Source organism: Caloenas nicobarica, chromosome 18 (genome assembly GCF_036013445.1).
Source record: "Caloenas nicobarica isolate bCalNic1 chromosome 18, bCalNic1.hap1, whole genome shotgun sequence".
Taxonomy (NCBI): Eukaryota; Metazoa; Chordata; class Aves; order Columbiformes; family Columbidae; genus Caloenas; species Caloenas nicobarica.
In genome coordinates this window covers 684825-704776 of record NC_088262.1, presented here as the reverse complement: position 1 = coordinate 704776, position 19952 = coordinate 684825, and the positions used below count along the sequence as shown (strand labels likewise).

Genomic DNA, 19952 nt, shown 5'->3' with positions numbered 1-19952 from the left:
ACCACACCAAGCTGAAAACTTTAAAAAAATATTTATTGATATGCTAAAAAAGAACAGTGGGGAAAAGTTATAGAAAAACCCTGTCTGATGTAACCATGTCCTAGTGTTTTCCTGCAAATAAATTAAGAGCAGCCTAGGGGTGGTGGGTCTACACTAGCGTTAGTGTCCAGAAGCACTAGGAAACGCAGCGCACAAAACGCGAGTGAGGTGCTGGGGGGTGACGGAGGCTCAGGGGAGCGGTGGCCCTGCGGCCCTGGTGGGCTGGGTGCCTGTCCTGCTCAACAAAGCCCTTACACTTTCCCAGGGTAATAACATCTCCAACTTTTGTTCTCTGGAAAGAAAAGCAAACAAACAGCTGTAGCTTAAAGCAATTATAAGTGTAGTACAGGAATGATTTGGCTCTCTCTTTAATTAAAACATACAAATCAGACCAGTGACTGGCACAAGTTACCAGAACAATTGTTTGTTTTCACCCATCCCTCAATTTCTTTCAGTAAAAACCTTCTTTCTGGCTCTGGAGCCCTTCATACCCGGATGAGAAACTCAAAATGATTTGAACCCCCTGAACCATCCCCATCCCTCCACGAACTCATTTTTTTGGTACAAAATATATATATAAAAATAGACTAAGTTTCTAGCGAAGATGGCTGAATTGGCCATCTCTTCCAGTCCAATGGAAAACAACAAGTATGCTTAACCAGATTATGCCTGGAGAAAATATCCATTCAATATACAAATACTGCAGGACTTTCCACATCGGAAACCCCTTAGAAAATGACAAGTGACAAACCTTTAATTGGCTGTTTGACACATGGCTGAACACCCCAACCCATAGCAGCAAACTTAAAAAAAGAAAAAAAAAAGAAAAGGAAAAAGATAGACCTTGAATACTAATGGTACTGACTGGTAAACAGGATCTGCAGCGGCTTTCAACCCCTGTTCACTAAAGATTACAGTAAATCACTCACATTATGTGCCTTTGAGAGGCAAACTCCAACAGGAACCATTCGCTCAGATACCCCAGCGCTGCCGGGAGAGCCGAGATCCTGAAACATGAGGTCGGGAAGAGGCTGGGGAAGGAGTGCAGGAGGAGAGGAATGTCAGAAAAACTTCTGGATTATCGTTTTCATCATCCTTAGACCTTTGGAATTGAACCAGCTGGTGAGCAAAAGGCACAATAGCAAGCAGTGATAGCAGAGTCCTGCTGCTGGCGGGAGGGGACGCGCCTGGCAAGGCGGGTGATGGAGGGAAGGCTCTTGCTGTCAGGATCCGTGTTCCCTGGGGTACAAGCCCGGGCCCTGTGATTGTTCACCCAGCTGGGATGCAAGAGCGAGTCCCCACATGGGGAAATGCATCTGAGCTTTGATGGGGGCTCTGGAGGGAGCAGCTATCTTGGAGCCAGTGTGCAGCCAGCACAGCGCCCACCGTTGTGGAACACAGCACCTGCTGCTGCAGCTCATCTCCTGCACCCTCTGTGGACGCTTGATGTCTAACTCCTCCTTGGAGCATCCTCAGGTGCTTTTTTCCCTGACAGGGACACCAGCATCCACATCCTGTCACTCTGAGCAAGAGCATCCCTGCCGGATGGCTGCCTCTCAGTGAGCATCCCTCTGCTGGCCTCAGCGCTGCGGCTGGGCTCCGTCTGACAGCTGGGCATCCCGCTGGGGACCAGGGCACCTCTCCCCATCAGTGTCACAGCTGTCCCCAGGACCCTGTGACCAACCTGCTTCGCATAGGCACAAACCTGTCGTGGGACCAGTGTCACAGACGAGGCTGAGATAAGGACGGTCCGAAAGGCACATTGTCGTTCAGTTTGGATTTGCAAAGGCCAAGCAGCAAACATTTGGTGTGTGGGGGAGAGCATTACCCCTGTGCTCCCAGATTCCTCAGTTCTTCTCCCGAAACACTTATATCGCCAGCACAAGCACACCCAGAAGAGACTATTCTGCTGACACAGGATAACGTTTCCTTGAACTGTTCAAAGCAACAGTGGCTCATTTGGCAAAGCTAAAACTAGAAGGCAAACAGCACAGATGGTGACATTTTGGCATCGTGGAGCTCAATGGAATCTCTGTCCTTGGGAACCTCCTCCATGGCCAGGGCTCCCTCTGATCCTCAGGTAGAACGATGCCCAGTGTGTTGGCCGGGGCTGCGCCTGATCTCTGCAAAGCCCCTGCCCCAGGCTGCCAATGCTGTGACAAGGTGACATTCAAGGCTGCCCTGCTGCACTGGGGCACAGCTGGAGCCTGTGCACTTCCTGCGGTGATACACCTCTGCCTGCCCACCGGTACGCTGTCGGCCCATGCAGGGTGCTGTGCTCAGCTCCGTAAATGACAAATGCAAAGCCACGACCAACAGGATGGCTGGGGATTAAATACAAAAGGTAAGGGAGCACAGGAGCCTGCCCTGGCAGAGGCTGCAGCCGCCACTCCTGGAACCACCATCCATCCCTTGAAGAACCGGGCAGCATGTGCAGCCAGCGCTGGCTTTTTATTTCCCCTGAGAACCGCACTGCTGCCAGCCCACAGCAGCAAATGCGACTGCAGTGGGCTGATGCATCGGGGGGTCAGAAGTACCTGTACCCCGAGTTTGGTCAATTTATCTCCACATTCCTTTGTGTGATGATGCTGCGAGTGCCCTTGCCTGTGGCAAAGTGAGATTCCCATCCTGGTGCCAGGTCAGTCACCTGGCGAGGGTGACCCCGACGCAGCACCATCCACGCACAGAGCGAGCAGCCACCGCGGAGCCGCTGGCGGGACAGCCCTTGGGCACCTCCTGACTGTGCACTGAGGCCTCGCAGGCTGCAGCTTCCTACCTGCTCCAGGAGCAGAGTTCAGCATTCACGGAACCAACATGACCTTGAATACTACTGCTGCTCACTTTGGCTTGTAAGAGTAACCCCTAGCAGGGAAAAAGACCTCCGTCAAAAAGCCATTATTGGTTGCAATCACAAGACAAGATGAACCCACTGGCTGCTGGCACAGGGCGGCAGGATGAAGGTGAGCGGCTGCCGCGGGCTCTGCAGGGAACAGCGGCGTGAGGTACCTGGGCCCGGCAGGACTCATCCTGGGCAGCAAGGCGATGCCCACGGCCAGTCGCCCTTTGCTTTGAAAGAGGCACCTTTGATGCCCGTCTCGTCAGTGGCATCCAGGATTCAGTCTTCCCTAAACTGGTATTATTACCCTCCCTCAAAAAAAAGGATTTTTTCCTTAACAAAAAATGTAAACAATATTTCCCTATCAGCTGGAAACCACAACAGAAACGTCATGGATTTCATCATCATTGGAACTGACCTTGCCCAGGGGGGTGGCTGGGCTGAATGTACCCTGAAAAAACCCTGTTACAGGTGCCCCCCAGCAGCTGCCATGGGCTGGGAGCAGCAGCTGCCTCATTTGGATTGATTTGCAATTCCCTACAGCAAATCTGTGGCTCAGACAGATTTGCAGGGAGCCCAGAGGGAAGAAAAGGATGTCCTTTTCCTCTCCCGGATATCAGCCTGGCTCATCGCAGCTCCACACCCTCTCCCTGCTGCCGGAGAGCCACAGACTTTGTGATCTGCCATTTCAAGCTGTAAAGCAAAGAAATCCGTGTACAGCGAAGCCTGGCTCAAAACTTGCCAGCCCGTCACCCCCAGCAGCAGCGATGCCCCTGCTCCCCGAGAACGGCAGCAGCCACCTCTGCGCGGGGCACTGCTCCAGGGGAGGATGGAGAGAAGCTGGGATGGATCCATCAACCCGCTGGCAGTTCGGAGCAGGTTTCACCACGTCTTTCTCAAGCCTTTCTGGACACAAGTCCCAGCAGGTCTCATGCATTCACTTTTAGAAAGAAACACCTGATGGAAGAGCTGGGCAAAGCTGAGGGAGAGGCTGAAGGACCCTTTCCCTCCTCTCACACTTCTGGGCTCAGTATTGCCGCAGGTTGAAAAACCCGACGCTGGTGGGAGACTCCTTGACCGTCACTGTGATCAGGTTAGCGGTGACATCGGTGACAAAGACATGTTCGATCAGGCTGCGGGTGGGTTTCCAGTCCTGGCTGGTCTGGATAGAGACGGACATGTTCTGACCCACACCAGGCAAGGATGCCGAATCCTGGTCCGAATCCGAGCTGCTCTCTTCGCCTGTGCTCACTTCAGAAAGCGCGGCGGGCTTGCGGTTCTCCGCAGCCCCGTGCCCCTCCTGTGTACCGGCCGTGCTGCTTTTGGCCAAGTCCCTGTCGCCTGCCCGGTGCGCCTGCTTCTCGCTCTTGCCGCCATCCCCCCCCAAGAGCACGCCAGCGCTGGCAGCGTTCAGCCCGGCACCCGCTGCGCCGCCCTTTGTGCCGGCGGCACCAATGCTTGCTGCTGTGCCGCTGCCGGAGCCTTTGGACAGGGTGCTGCAAAGGTGGCGAGGGAGGCTGCTCCCACCAGCCGCGCTCGGCCCATTTTTGACGCTTTGCAGGTTTAGAGCTTGGAGGTTCAGCTCCTGGCTGGAGGCCGGCTGGCTGCCGGCTCCGGACGAGCTCACCGGCATCTTGCTGCCATTGTGCAGCATTTGGCCTCCTGCAGCAAACCCCGATTTCTGGTCCCCTCCAGCACCACTGCTGGGAGCCTTGGCAGTTTTGGGTCCCTGCATGCTCGGCCCAAGCTCCCCAAATCCTTTCTGGTTCCTCATTTTTAAGTCCAGCCCTAAGCCGCTCTTACTGGCTGCCTGGGACTTCAGTGCCAGCCTGCCCAGGGGTGAGGTCTCTGCCGAGTTCTGGCTTTGGGACATCCTGTTCATGTAGTGCACGATGGAGCTCTGCCAGCTGATGGCGCGGGTCGGGCTCGCAGAGCCGCTCTTCATCATGTTGGGCAGGTTTTCTGCAGACGAACCCCCCGAGCTGAGCCCAGCCAAGGCACCTGGTGGGTCCTTCAGCACGGCCATGCCCGAGCCCTGGGTGCTGTGCTGGGGCTGCAGCTTCCCCTGCAGCTTGGTGCTGCCGCCCGCCTCCTTCCGAGACGTTTTCAGCACCTTTGTCAGGTTCACGGTCCTTCGAGCCGCTTTCTGCTCCGGGGGAAGAGGTTTCCGCCCACGCTTCTTCCTGGAAGTGTCTTTCATTTCGGGCTTTGCTACCAGGATCTGAGCTTTCTTCTGTGGTACCGGGTGAGTCTCTCTGCTGCGGGGACCTCTCTTAGCGTCCAGGTCACTCTCATCCTCGTCATCAGAGGAGGAGGAAGAGGAGGATGTGGAGGAAGAGGAGCTACTTGACTTAGTTTTCGTGGGCATCTCTGGTTCCTGCGAAGCAATGGAGAGTGACAGGGAAAGAGTTAACACAAATTACCAAAGAACAGTTATGGGCACTGCAAACCCTTCCGTGTTGCCCGGCCAGGTGCCTCAGACACACACACGCTCTCTCCTGCATGTGCTGATCTGCCAGAAAACGAGTGAGGGAGCGTACAGCACAAAACCAACCAGGCTTAAATACCAGGCAGGACCCTGCTGCCAATAAACTCTTCAGTCTCCTTCCACACCACCACAGTGTTGAAGAGACGTCCTCCTCATCCATCCACCCATCACCGCAGCCTTCAGGGCCCCTCACGTGGGGTCTGCGGGCATCGCCGTGTCCTCAGCACCTGCCGGAGCCCGAGCATCCACCACACCCTGCACTGGTGCCTTCCAAAGCCCGAGCCCCTTCAGCTCCATCGTGGCCGTGGATTTCCACCTCCGCCAGGACTCACCACGTGTTTCCTGGGCCTGCCCCTGGGTCGCTTCCCCCTCTTCCGATTCTGCGCTTCTTTTTCGTGTTCCCTGAGAAAACAACGATTAAGTCACGGGCAGTGACAGGAGAGCATCCCTGTTTGCTACGCTAACATCCCCACAGCAAGAAGCTTCCAGCGGTCAGTGATGGACCTCAGAGTGTTACTCATCCCAAGTCAGTGGCTCTTCCAATTCATGGTGAGATTTGCAGTTTTTCTGGTACAACACGATCAGGCAAACAGATCTGCCCCATCTCTGCTAAGCCTTGCCTGCCTTAGACGCTTGCAGAGCCGAGCTTCCCCGTGCTCACAGAGCAGCAGTGCAGCCTCCGTGCGGAGGAAAAGCAAATGCACTCCCTGGAAACTCTGCAAGTTCTCTCCTTCGCTGGGCTCATTTCATCTGTCCTGCACCTCCTGGTCTAAACGTGGTGGCCCAGGCTGGCAGCCACACAAAGCCTGAGGTGACTGTACAGGGAATGTTTTCAGGTCACTATACTATTTTTGTAATTCTCCGTTTAAAAAGGATAGTGTTAAGCTGCAATACATATGGCTAATTAAACACCGTGCTGTCTGCACTAAGCACCAGATTCCATTCTTGAAAGAACAGATCCAGAAATGAGTTACAATTAAATCCTACCCTAAACTTTAATTATTTTCATTAATATGGAGCCAAAATATTTGGCAGTGCTGTGCTTACCCTAGCCAGCTGGCTACTTTTTTACCTCCATGCATGATCCCTGGTGTATAATAGCTGCAGAACAATTGCTGTTCTCAGCTCAGCTCCAAGCAGCAGACGCGGCCCTGACACAGGACACCATCTTCTCTGACCCGTTACCTCCTCACGTTCTCATAGCTGTGCCCTCCAGAAGTACAATTCGATGCCTTCCCGGGCCACTGTTTCTGCCCTCTCCCCACCTGGGCGTGCAGTGACCCCCAAGCACAGCTCAGGCCCCAACGGCTTAGTGGGGAGCAAGAGCCAAAGGTATGCGCCAGGCGCTGCCGTGTTCCCATTGTACAGCCAGCGCAAAACCAGATTGTGCACCGGGGCCATAAATTCTTCGTGTTTACCCAACCCGGGGAGAGTCGTCCTAGGTGGACACGAGCTGTAATGTCAGGAGATGAACAAAAGGGCTGTGCCACAAAAGGCACGGTGGGCTTCAGCCTGTTATTTCCACAACTTCCACCGCACGCGCAGCCAATTAGAAGTTAATTGACTTTATCGTTTGCTTAGAAATATTTATAGTTTGCTCACTTCTTTTGGAAAGCGAGGAGGAGTCTTGGATCAAGGATGTTCTCCTCGGGCTCCCAGCTGTTATGCCTGCAACAGAAGACACGGACTGGGCGAGAGCAGGGGGGCTGGCGCTCCCGCCGCCCCGTTACCGGCCCGGCACCGGGGAGTTCATCCGAGGACAAACGGGACCTTCCTGTCCTCCGGCCCGAGCACCCGGTGCCGCGGAGACCAGGTCGTGCCCTCACCGGGGGCGAGCAGGGGACAAGGGGCTGGGGATGCAGATCGCGGGGGGGCGGCCACGCCGCCGCGGGGCGAGGGGAGCCCCGCACATCCGGGGGAGCTCCGGTTCCAGCGGGGGGCGCGGGGCCGGCGCCTCCTCATCGCGGGGAGCTCCGGGGGTGCCGGCCCGGCCGGTGGGGCTGGAGCGGAGCCCCACGCGGCGGCGGGGAGGGCCGGGCCGCGGCCGCGCTTATTTGTAAACAAAAGGAGCGGCGCGACCCGAACAAAAGCGGCCGGCCAGGCGGTATCCCCGCGCCCCGCACCGCCCCGCGCCCCGCACCGCTCCGCACCGCCCCGCACCGCGCGGCCCCGCTCACTTGGAGGACCAGCCTCGCCACTTGACCAGGTACTCCAGCTTGCCCTGCGGAGAGAGACGGGGAGAGGCGCGTTAGCGGCGGGGCGCGGCGGGGGGGGCGCGGCGGGGGGCGGCGGGTCCCACCTTGCGGAGCCGCTTGCTGAGGATGCACTCGGCGGCGAAGACCTGCTCTCCCACGCTGCTCAGCTCCTCCATGGCCCCGGCCCCGCGCACACGCACACACAAGGGGAGCCCCCGGGCGCGCCCCCGCCGCCGGCCGCGCGCGCCCCCGCCCCCCCATCCCTGCGCGCCCCCCGGCACAATGCGGCGTGCGCGCCCCCGGCGGGAGGCGGGGGGGGGGGGCTGGCGGGAGGAGGGGGGGACTCCCCAAATTCCCCGCTGGCCAATGGGGAGCGGAGGGCGGGGCGTGCCGGCGGGGGGGTGGGGGGAGGCATTGTCTGTGCGCGACCCCTCCCCTTCCTGCCCGCGCGGGGGGCGGCCGCTGCCCGGCCGGAGCGGGGACAATGGGGACGGCCCGGCCCGGTGCTTTGTTCCCCTGGGCGCGGGGCGGCCCGGGCAGCGCGGGGGGACTCGTTGCCTGCACCGACACGGGCTTCGCTGTCCCCTGCTCGGACAGCCGAGGTCCCTCCCGGGGGACAAAGCAGCCGCGGGGGCGCAGCCTGGGGCCGGGGCCGCAGCCCCCGCCGGTCCCTGCTGGGCCGGAGCAGATGGGAGCGGGACGGGTTTGGTTCTGAAACAGTAGATTAAAATGGAATAAAGCGTATTTCCTCGGAGGGTGGTGGTTGCGTTAATAACCACCTCGCGGTGGCGGCTCGGAGCCAGGTGCAGCCCGGCCCGCGATCCGTTCCCCGCCGCCGAGCCCCGGTAGCGGCCCGGGCGCGGCACCGGCCGCGCTGCAGCAGCGCGCGCCATCGGGGCGTGAGGGCGGCGTGAGGAGCCCCTACAGCGCGGTGGGCGTGGAGCAGTGAAATATGGTGCTTTACAGGGATGGAAGAAGATGAGTCAGCCCCTCAGGGAGTTCACAACCGCGGGCCCGGAGCCTGCGATTAACCGTGCAGGAGCCAGGGGGAACTGAATTTCCGCAGCCCCGGTGCCTGGGAGCCCGTGGGGACTGAGCGGGACCTGGACCGGTGATGGGGTGTCCTGCGCGGGGCCTCACGCAAACCCCCAGCAGTGCTGTCTCTGGTAAGCGATGCTGGATTTAGAAAAGCATTTTGAGCTCCAGGCTGGCGTGTTGGGCTGTTCCTGCTGCAGGCGGTAACATCACTGCCAGGGAGCCCCTGCATGATGGAAGGGGAAAACAGCTGCTTCGTTAACCGAGCGGGGCCGAGCTGGGGACTATAGGACAGTGGATGTGCTTGGGGTGCTGGGTCAATACTGGGTAATTGTCTTAGGTCGAGCGCTGTCACATTTTATTGTTTTCATTTTACAATCACTGTAGCGGTTTGCTGACCAGGAGAACTGCTAGAAGCATTTTTTTAACCAAAGGTGACACAGAAACGCAACCCAGCACTGCATTTTTTCTGTCTAGAGTTAATTTACCTTTCGCCAGCTCTACTCTTTGTGTGCAGCATGTCTTAAATTTTAGTAAAAAACCCTGTGCGACTTTCCATCCCTGCACGCATGAGCCGTGTGTGCACACGATACGGCATTCACGGTGGTGTGTGTGCGGCTCAAGCGACCGGCTGTGCCGAGTGCTCGGGGTGAGCAGCACGTGGGGCTCGCCCAGCTCTCGGCGTCTGGATCACCGGAGCTGAGAGACAAACACTGCTGGGAAATGAGCCCTGATTTGGGTAATGCCGGGTAGGCTCCTCCAGCCGACCCCCGGTGCTTCCTGAGCCCTCTGTGGTGATGCAGCAATAGAATAGCTGTTCTCTTCCTTTCTGGAGCAAAGAAGAAAAGGCTGGTGTGAGCAGAGGTGCTCTGCCCGCTGAGCCTGGGAGAGGCTGGGGGTAGGAAGCGGGAGCAGCCCTCAGCGTTTGAGTCTTTTTGCGGACTGAATGTGTGCAGCATTTGGGAGGCTGGTGCCTGGCACGGGGCTGCCCAGCGGCTCCATCCCTGCCCAGCGGCTCCGTCCCTGCCCAGCGGCTCCGTCCCTGCGCAGCCCCACGCTGTTTGGTTCCAGCAATAAGCCACGTTTCGTTAATGCTGTGCGGCCTCAGCACCGCTTACGCCTCCCCCTCACCGGGGAGCTGAGTCCCCTTTGCCTGTCAGGAGGAAAAAGGCTGCGCTACTTTGTGGACTGGAAATCTTCATATCCCCAGGGGTTTACTGGGAACCAGTCAGCACCCGGGCTGTACTGGGCTCTGTGGTTTCTGCCAGTTCTCTCCACTTTGCAGCTGCAGGTTATTTTGCACAGTTTAAAAGACGCGTGTGATGGCCGGGGCAGAGCGGGTGTTTCCTCACAGAGCAAAGCCCATCAAGCCCCGGCTGTTGTCCATTCTGGGCTGGCAGCTTTCTCAGGTTGATCGCAGGTTTCCCATTATTTGAGATCTTTAATGGAGCTGTGTGGTTAAATGAAAAAATCTCACTTTTTCTCAGTAAAGAGAAAGGAAGAGAACAAATCACTCAAAGTATTAAAGCCTGAACTAGTGGCTTTGAAGATTTGCAAAAACAGGAAGTGAATAAGAAATCCCACTTTTGTTTATATGTTAAAATCTTGTTTTTATGTTGCAATTGAGGTCTTTCGCTCTCGGGCTCAACAATAGCTTGCTGAAATCATAGCTGCCTGCCCCTTCCCAGTGCCAGGGGTGCCAGCCCAGCATTGCCCAGCTTTCTCTTTGGCGTTTTGGGATGTTTTAGTGACGGAAAACAACTGTCCGCGAGTGCCTTTTGCCCCTACTTGTCTGCCTGCTGCTGCTGCCTGCAGCTCCCCTGGGAAGAGCAGGGGGCTTACAGGTCCTGGCACAGCGGGATGTCCCCTGTCTGCTGAGCTGGCCGGAGGGGACTGTCCCAGTGATGGTGTTTCACTGGGCATTGCTGGCCAGAGGTGCCGCACAGGCTGCCCGGGCTCTGGCTGGGCACAGCTCCCCAGGGAGGTGCAGGAGGAGATGCCCGCCTGCTGCTGCCAAAGCTGCAGCACCACCTGTGAGTGCCTTTGGGCTGAATTCAGGGTTCTCCATCCCTGACAGGGACTTTGTCTTCCCAGAGAAACTTGGGCGCATGCAGTAAGTAGCTTGGCCACCACATTCCCCAGCTCCAGCCGAGCTAGGTGACAGCAGAGCAAATAAACTCAGCAGTCACTGAGAAAACCTTTGGCATCTTAAAAATGAGACTGACGCTCTTGAACTAATCTGCTGCCATATAATTTTGTAGCTCTTCCCAAGTAAGCCAGACATCCCAGGAATGCCACGTATCCTGCATTATGTTGGTAGCGGGGGGGTTGTCACGCTGGGGTGGAGGTTTGCTGTCGGAGGAAGCTGTTCACCCAAGACCGGACCTTCCTGCTGAAATCTGTGGTGCTGTTGGCGGGTCGGGGATGGAGTGGGCACACAAATAGGGCTGCAGGGCGAGCATGGAGGGTCAGGGACGGAGTGGGCACATGAGCAGGACTGCAGGGTGAGTGTGGTGGGGCCAGGCATCAGCCACCAGCCAGAGCCTGTCTGGTCAGGCTTTGTACCAGCCATCAAGGACCCGTCCACTCCCCAGGGGCTCACAGAGCAAAGAGCCCCGGCTGGGGAGGTGCAGGGTGGGGGTCAGGGCTGTGGCTGCTTCCACGGAACACTTGACCTTGTACTTTGTGTCTGGACCCACCTGGAAGAAGGAACATTGGCAGACACCCCGTGCTTCCCTCCGGTGCTGCGGGCTTGGGGCTTTCCTGGGTTGGGGTTAATAGCGACCGGGTTTTCTGAGGGGGTGCCAAGTGCACCTAATATTCCTGACTTCAAAGATGAAGCTGGGGCCAGCCCGGGGAGCGGCTGGGCCACGGTGGCCATGTTTGTTGTGGGCAAACGGTGGTTGTTTTCCCAAGGCATCAGCCAATCGAAGCACAGAGATCTGCATATCATTTGGGCACCGCAGGCGGGTGCAGCGGGTATGGAGCTGTGCAGCTTGCGGGGCGGGATAAGCAGCAAGCGCGTTGTGTCTGGGCTCTGTGGCTGTGTGCGGGAATTGTAGGGGCATGAGCCATCCCTGGACCAGGCGTTTCAAGAGGCAGCAGTTTTCCTGCAAACTGTGTGTATGCCATAAATAAATACATGTGTGTATGTTTGTTGTTATGTTACCATCTTGGAGCAGTTGGGACCCCTGGGTAGAAAGCATCTTTCTAGTGCAGGAAAAAGAAAGGGAAGCAAATGGGGTGGAAATGCATAGCAAATTGGGATGCAATACACAGCAGGGCTCTCCCTGCTGTGTGACCCCCAGCCCCGGGGAGTGGGGCAGTGGAGAATGAATTACATGAGCATGGGAGGTGGGGGGAGATGCAGCACTCAGAGGAGCAGGGATCTCAGCTGTGCATCAAGCAGTACCTGTGTCCACCAGCACAAGCCAGTGCCCAGTTTGCCGGCAAGGCCAGGCAGGGCTTTTTCTGTTGGGTCAATGTTTGGTGGAAATGTGTGGTCAAAGTGTACGAGGTGTGAGATGCAAAGAAAGGGCCTGGAACATCCAAGATTTGAGTGTTTTCTGGATTGCAGGGTTTGCCCAGGGCGAGGCTGGCTGAGACTGTTCCTGGGCTGGGGAGCAGGGGCTCAGCGGCCAGGGGGGCTGTCACAGCTCTGCGTCTCTGGGGGGTGAAACCCCCACACCCCATGGGGGAAAGGATCTGCCTCAGCCCTCGGCCTGGGACTTTGGAGCACTTTTCATTCTAGGGCTGTGTTGTCAGAGGGGAGGAAAGGGCTGGAAGATTTAATTGTGTGATATGTGTCTCCAGGTCATCACTCAGAGCAGCCCTGCGTGTCCTGGTGCTGCAGTGGGTGCTACATGCTGGGGAGCACCCCGGGCTCAGCGGTGCCAGAGATGGGCTGCACCGGCCCTGGCTTGTGTCACTGGGAGCTCCAGCTTTGTATAATTATTACCGAGTGGCGCTGAGGTGATTCCTGCCCGTAGGAGCCACCGAGGCCTTTCACGCCGAGACCTGGTGGCAGTTTATTGCCGCGGGGCAACTGCCGGAGTTGGGCGAGTGGCCGGTAACTCCGGCCACCGCGAGTTTAACAGCCCCGAGATGCTCCGGGACAGGGTTTTCTCAGGAGCCGCCCCCGCGCCACCGGTGCCCGGCTCTCCCGGGGGGCGGTGAGCACGGCTCGGGAGCCCCCGCCCGCCGGCTGCCGGTACTGCAGCGGGACACCGGCCGCAGCGGCGGAGCGGAGCCGGTACCGCCGGTACCGCAGCGGGACACCGGCCGCAGCGGCGGAGCGGAGCCGGTACCGCCGGTACCGCAGCGGGACACCGGCCGCAGCGGCGGAGCGGAGCCGGTACCGCCGGTACCGCAGCGGGACACCGGCCGCAGCGGCGGAGCGGAGCCGGTACCGCCGGTACCGCAGCGGGACACCGGCCGCAGCGGCGGAGCGGAGCCGGCACTGCACCAGGACACCGGCCACAGTGACGGAGCAGAGAAAGCAGCCAGGGCTGGAGCAGGAGCAAAGGAGCAAGTTTGGAGGATGTGCTGGGCTGTAATCGCAGTTGGACTAAAAAAGTGCTGTGTTCAAGGCTTTCTTTTTTTCTTTCCCCCAAGTCTGAGTGAAAACAGCTGCTCCAGGATATGTCTAAGGGCAAACTGGGTGATTTCAGGGGCAGTGGAAATCTTCCGGGCAGGGATATGGTCGGGTTCTGTGCTCAGCCAGAACGGTATCTACCTCATGGGAGACTTTTCTGACAGCCGTGTCTCACTGAAACACTGAAACACTGTGAGCTCAATTCCTGTTCATGGCTGAGGCAAAAATCGGCTAGTAGGAAAGGATTCATGTCAGGAGGTTGATCACCATAGACTCTGTGTTGTGTGCACGGATCTGGGAACTAGGCTGGGACTGGCCCTACGAGCACCCTGCTCCGTACATGCTGCAGCCGACGGGCGGCACCTTGAGGACCCGGCGCAGGCACGCCGAGTCTGGCAGTGTTGGGCTCTGAGCCCTGCAGGCTCTGACTGCTGGCATCCCTGGGGCACCAGCTTCACAGCTGAGTTGGCTGTTTCTGTCTGTAAAATGGGCACGGTTGTGCTGACCTGTGCGGAAAGTCCCAAGGTCGCCAGCAAGATCATTGGGAAAGTTGCTATGCACTATTACTATTAATATTATTTTAAATAATATTTGCAGTGCTGGTCCGTGCGGCTCCCCTTTCGGAGCCTCGCCACTGTTTGCTGCCGGGCTGTTTGCGCTGTGTGCTGCCAGCCTGACCCCCACCCCCAGCACGGTTTCAAGCCAAACATTTTCTTCCTGTTTTTCCAAGTGGAGCGTGCGTCTCCTGTTTCATCTCGTTGGGTGATGCAGGGAAGGCAGTGCGAGGAAGTCTCTATGGCAACAGATGTTTATCGAGCCCCTGAGTTGAGGCACAGGGTTGGGGAGAGGCACTTCAGCATCTGGGATGGGGTCCGGGCAGCTGCCACGCTAACGTCCCGCTGGAAGGGCAGGGACCAGGGCTGCGGCACGGGGTCGTCCTGCTCCCTCTCCCCCAAGCCCCAGCCCGGCTGAGAGGTCCTGGGTGCTTTTTTTTTTTTTTTTTTCCTTTCCTTACAGGAGGCTCCCAGCACACTCAGAACTTCAATTGCTTTTAATTGCTTTAGATGCTCATTGGGTATTAACTGCCCTTGGTCCAAACCGAGTTGGAGCTGTTCTGTCTGGAGCAGACAGGGCAGTTGGGGTAACCTTGTCAGGGTCAGGCTGTACATGGGTGTCAGCTTCCCCAGCGGTGCATCCCAGTGTGCACCCCAAAACTGGGGAGAGGCATCTCCTTCCTGGGACTCGGTCATTTTGGAGGAACATTGATCAGCAATTTGGAGAGGTTTTGAGAACTCTGTACAATTGTCTGAGACCAGGGCTTGTTGTCTTCATGAGACACGTCCTTCCTCATCTCCACACACTTCGGTAGAGCTGCCTGGAACTCGGAGGCTGCCAAGACAAGAAAGCACAGCACTGCTGTTACTTATTTCACGTATGTGCAGCCTGTGGATATCAGCTGGGGCTGTGCAGTACTGCAAGTGCCAGGAAATCAGATTGGGAACTACTTGTCTTGATGGGTCTCCAGGCAAATATGCACAGTGAAGGCAAACAGCAAACTTACATCCTGTTTCTCTTGCAGCCACACACAGGTACACACAGACCTGCAAGGGATGAGGCTTCCCCCACATGGTGCTCACACAACTGCTCTCCAGTGCAGACCCAGCCACACGGCAAGCAGAGGGGGTCAGGCAGCGGCAGGCAGGGGGCTGGGGAGGTGCCCAGCCCCTCTTTCCCTCTTTCCACAAACCCTGGGTAGTGTCAGTGCTGACCCGGGTAGTAAAAATCCACAGTCCCTCTGCTTGAGGTGCAAAGGGTCTGCTGTGCATGGACAGAACCTGGAGAGGCCAAGAACAAACATGTCCAGGCATGTGCCTGCCTGGGCAAGGGCACTACCAGGGGCTTCTCTGGGTGTCCTTAGCATTGGTTACCTCTTGCGGGGGTTAGTGTAGTCCTCCCCAGCATCCCAGAGCAAGAGCAATTCCCAGCATCACTGGCAGCTTCGTGGCAGGAGAGAGAGGAGCACTTGAACCTGCAAAGCCGAGAGGAGGAGTTCAGCCCTGCTTGGTGCCCAGGTGAGCGGCAGCCCCGTCCCCGCACGCTGCGACACAGGGGAGCTTGTGCGGGGGATTTGACACCCGCAGCCACCGGCTCTGCTCCCCCCGGGATGGTGCTTCACTGGCCTCAGCACCTTGTGCGTCCCCTGCCGCCGCCCGACAAGGGCTGTGGGTGGCTTTGCCGTGGTGCGGGGACATTTAGACACCTTTAAGGTGGCACCGGCCCGGTTGCCGCGGCCGGGGGCCGAGCCCGGGGAGCTGCAAGCTGCAGCGGACGGCGATGGGGCCGGCGGGGCCGGGGACACGGACGGGGCCGGTGCCCCGGGGATACGGACGGGGCCGGGGACACGGAGCCGCCGCGCGGTGGCGGGAGTGGTGGCGGGCGGCGGCCGCCAGGTGTCGCTGTTCCCGCGGGAATCCCGGCGGGGCGGTCCCGGTGCCGGTGCCGGTCCCGTTCCCGGTGCCGGTGCCGTTCCCGGTCCCGTTCCCAGTGCCGGTCCCGGTGCCCCGGACTGACGCAGCATGGGTGTCACGGCGAGCAGGGAGCCGTCGTGCGGCTCGGGGGCGATGTCCAGCAGCCGGCACAGCAGCGCGTAGACGTGGACGCTCTCGAAGGGCTCCGCCAGCAGCCCCTGCTTGAAGGCGGGTCCCACGGCGCGGAAGATGGTTTTCATGTTCATGGCCTCGTTGTCAAAACCGTGTTCCCCCTTATTGAACTGCACCTTGTACCGCTGCAAGGGAGAGAGAGGAGGTGAGTGCCCGAGCCCCTCAGCGCCCCCAGCACGGCCCGGGCCCCAAAGCAGCAGGTCTGCAGGGCACGTCCACCTCTCCTGCGCGTGGCTTTCATGTGCCACGTTCTGCAGCCGCAGGGTTTAACGGTCTGTTTGGTTTCTTTGAGTTTTTGAAGTTGATCTAATAATGTTAAACTTTGCAGAAGCTGGAGGGTGCTGCCCAGACACAGCTTTCAAGCAATTACACCTTGCAAGTTCCCCCCTTGAATGTCAGCGCATCCAGAGTTTGTTTTACTGAGGAGCTTCGCTGCGGGAAGCTGCCTACTGGCCTTGGCTTTGGGCTTTCCCTTAATGCCAGGCTAGGAGAGGATCCTGCAACTGGGATTCTGTGTTCCTTCAAGTCCTGTTCCAAGACTTCTGGACCCTTTTTTGTCTGAACTGCAGACAAAGTCTTTACACAAAGAGCTGGGATTTCCATTCATTTGTTGGGAGACCAATTGAAGGCGTGAAGCCAGGAAGGTACTGGGGTGCCATGAGCAGGACAGGAGGAGAGAGGCAGATCCCCAAAACTCAGTGCAATATGTCTGCGCATGCATCTTACCCCATGGATCACATATCCTGGATCGCTGTACAAGACGAGTGGGGTGATCCGGGGATGGTTGGCATAGTGAAATCTCCTCGGAAAGTCTTCTTTCTTGTACACGTGTAAGTTTGGATGGGCGTCTTTCAGGACTGAATACACATGCTCTAATTTTCCTTCTTTTGGCAACAGTAGTCCATTTGGTCCGTAATCTAAGAGTTCAAACTGGATGTCTTGGAACGTGAAGTTCTCTACTGTTTGGATGTGAATCTCGTTGGTCTTTATGACAGTGTCCATGCCGTGGTCGGATGTGATGATGAGGTTGAGGTTTGATTCCAGGCCACTCTCCCGGATACGCTGCCTCAAGTAACCGATGGTTCTGTCCACCTGCTTGACCATGTCTTTTCTTTGCGTGGATTCAGGGCCATACTTGTGTCCTGCTGAGTCCGGCTCACCAAAGTAGAGCGCGATGAAGTCGAGGTTGTTCACTGTGAACCATTCCATGGTGGTGTCAATGTTCTCTCTCCAGTTGGTTTCATTGCTGTAGTTGAACAAGGCGGGCTCCACCAACTTCATATTCACCTCTTCCCCTTGATATTTTGCTTTTCCTCCAGGGAAATAGATAGAGCCTGTCTTTAAACCCTGTCAGTGAAGACATTGCATAAACTCACCTGAACTCGCTCTGCGGCATCTCTCCATCTGTCAGTGCAACCACATACTAATGCGGTTAGTTCATTCAGCCCCCTAATGTCTACCTCTAATGAGGTTTTTCTTGCTCATTGCCAATTAAAAGTGATTAATTGAAAGCACTGCCCTTCCCAGAACTCCTGCACTTTGATTTTCTCACTGTGTTAGTAACACTAGCTATAGCTTTGGAAACTGTGACCCGTTTGTACCTTGCATGGACCCACTGGCTCTTGACCATCAAGACATTAGGGTGTGTTTTACTTTAAAGTCTCACCCTGAAGTCAATGGGACCAATTTGGCAGGTAAATACAGGCAAAGGTCCGTGTCTTGGGCCAGGTCTCAGGTCCTGTCTCAAAGCCAGATTCAAAGCCCCCTGGGACCTGGGAAAGCCTTGCTGCAGTACGAGTGGAGGGGGGACCAGCCCTTGCCACAGCCGTCCAAAAGGTCCTGGCTGAGGCTGTGGAGATGAGGTTTGTGCCTTGGAGCACATGAAACCCCTGGGCTCATGGTGCTCCCTAAGGAACCGACTGGGGTTTCTTTAAACAGGAAAAGGATAACCAGTTTTGTTAATGTCTTAATAAAGCTGAAATGCATCTATTATTTTTTGCTATTTTTAATAGAATTATCATAATTATTCCTGCCGCTGTCTGGGGATTTAATTTTTTTTCTGGTCTAATTAGCCTGCGTTTGCAGTGAGGATATTAGCTCATGGCCACTAGAGATCATGGCTTGCCTGTGGCTTTTCCACCATGGCAGCAGCAAGAGCCAGGGGTGCCAGGCCGTGGGGGCGGCGGGGCCATGGGGGCAGCGGGGCCGTGGGGGCAGCGGGGCTGTGGGGGGAGCGGGGCCGCACTCGCCTGTCTCTGCGCGGTGATCCAGATGGGCAGGCTGCCGTTGTCCCACCAGCTGTCCATGCCCTGCGTGCTGTGGTAGGGCAGCTTCACCCCCGTGCTGGTGTTGAACCACATGTTGTGGATCACTCCGTGGTTCTCCAGGTATCTCCCTGTCCGGAGAGACGGACGGGGGGGTGAGCCAGGCTGTGGCTGAGGGGGTCTCGCCCTGCGCTGGCCGATGCTCTGGGTGAATGGGAGCTTGTGCCCCTCGCACCCCACCCCAGCTCTCACTTTACCTCTGCTTTGCCTCCTTCCTCCACCTGCCTGGTACAAGGGGGTTTCCCAGGGCAGGGAATGAGGTGCTGGGGGATGTCTGCTCCTCCCACGGGGGTGTTGGTCCCATGGGGTCTCACCTGGACCCCAAGCCGGGACACCCTTGCCCTGGAGGTGCCGGTGCTGCCTGCAAGTGCTCCCGCCCTCCTTGGCACAGGCAGGTTCGCTGTCATCCTGCATTGAACTCAGCGCTTCTCTGTTTCTCTTTCTCTGTTGTTCACAACTGGTGAGGTCAATGTGCAGCAGAAATTCCCATTAAAAACTAAAAACTTGCACTTTGTACTGTTACATTTCATGCTATCTTTATTATTCTGGTCCTGAAGACCACACAGTTACTTCCGCATGATATCCCTGTCCTCTCCTGTATTGACAACACCTCCCTGCCTCTTCCCATCAGCACATTTCATTAGCATGTTCCACTCTTTTATGCCAAGGTTATTGAAAATCTTAAATAAGATTGGCTCCAGCATCGATTCTTCAGGAATTCCCCTGTTGCCCTCCCTCCAGCTTGATGTCTCCTCTCAGCATCACCTGCTCTCCTCTTCCCTTAGCCTGTTACTTCCCCACATTAGAGATTTTGTACTAATCTTCATCTTCTCCATCTTAACTAACGATTTCCCATGTGGTGCTGTATCAAATACATTACTGAAGCCCAGAAAGATTAAATTTAGTGCATCTCCCTTGTCTAAAAAATCATTTATCTTATTGAAGGAGGCTATCGGTTTGGTCTGGTGCTATTTACCTTTGATAAATACAAGTTCAGTTCTATCACTTTCTGCAACTATTGCCTTGTTTCTGTTCTAAAGCTTCGTGTGCAGCTGAGGCTGGGTGTCTGCTTCACTTGGTGTCATCGCTGGCACACGAGCCTCACGTTTGCCACCCCCAGGCTGCAGCTGGTGCTCGTGGCCGGCAGACTCACCGGTCAGCAGCGTGAAGTGGCATGGGCTGGTGATGGTGATGAAGGCAGGAGTCATGTACTGTGCCTTCACTCCCTCTGCGGCCATCGCGTCCAGGTTCGGGGTGTCCACGTCCTGGTCGTAGTTCCACCGAAAGCCATCAAAGGACACCAGGAGGACTTTGCTGCGGCTGGATCCCTGCTGCACGGGGACTCCTCTTGCTAAAGAGAGGGCAGCAAACAGGAGCCCTAGTGAAGTGAACATCTTCGTGCCCTTGAACTGAAATAACCCAGACATCCAGAGAGCTCACGTTAATACATGCAGGATGGGACTAAGTTCAGTTCTTATCTAATCTTGCAGTTGCTGATCAGGTCCATGGCTTCAGCCAGCACTTCATATCAGAATGAGCCCCTCTGTTTTTTGTCTGAGATGGATTAGCTTAGATGTCTTTTGGGGTCAAACACCAAATCTGCCTCCTCCATCAGTGGTATCGGGTGCTATTTCGGTCCTCATGGATGGGAAGAATTGCTCATGTGGCAGGAGCCCGTGTGAAACCTGCCCCCACATCAAACCGGGGACAGGGGCTTGGACCGTGGAAACGAGCCCAGGCTGTGCTGGAGCCCGCTCTGAGCCCCGCCTGCCCCCCACGAA

At 56.9% G+C, this 19952-nt stretch overlaps 2 protein-coding genes across 2 annotated transcripts; both read right to left on the bottom strand.

The window, feature by feature from the left end:
• Positions 1–3902: 3902 nt before the first annotated feature.
• On the bottom strand, positions 3903–7734 carry CBX2 (chromobox 2). Its single transcript, XM_065648057.1, has 5 exons — positions 7663–7734; positions 7541–7584; positions 6966–7031; positions 5696–5765; positions 3903–5252 (listed from the first exon to the last, which is right to left on the bottom strand). The coding sequence occupies exons 1-5, from the start codon at positions 7732–7734 to the stop codon at positions 3903–3905; spliced, it is 1602 nt and encodes a 533-aa protein (XP_065504129.1).
• A 7393-nt stretch (positions 7735–15127) lies between these two features.
• Positions 15128–19598, bottom strand: ENPP7 (ectonucleotide pyrophosphatase/phosphodiesterase 7). Its single transcript, XM_065648065.1, has 5 exons — positions 19325–19598; positions 18097–18242; positions 16574–17194; positions 15759–15972; positions 15128–15216 (listed from the first exon to the last, which is right to left on the bottom strand). Exons 1-5 carry the CDS (start codon positions 19596–19598, stop codon positions 15128–15130), a joined length of 1344 nt encoding a protein of 447 aa, XP_065504137.1.
• Between the last annotated feature and the right edge of the window lie 354 nt (positions 19599–19952).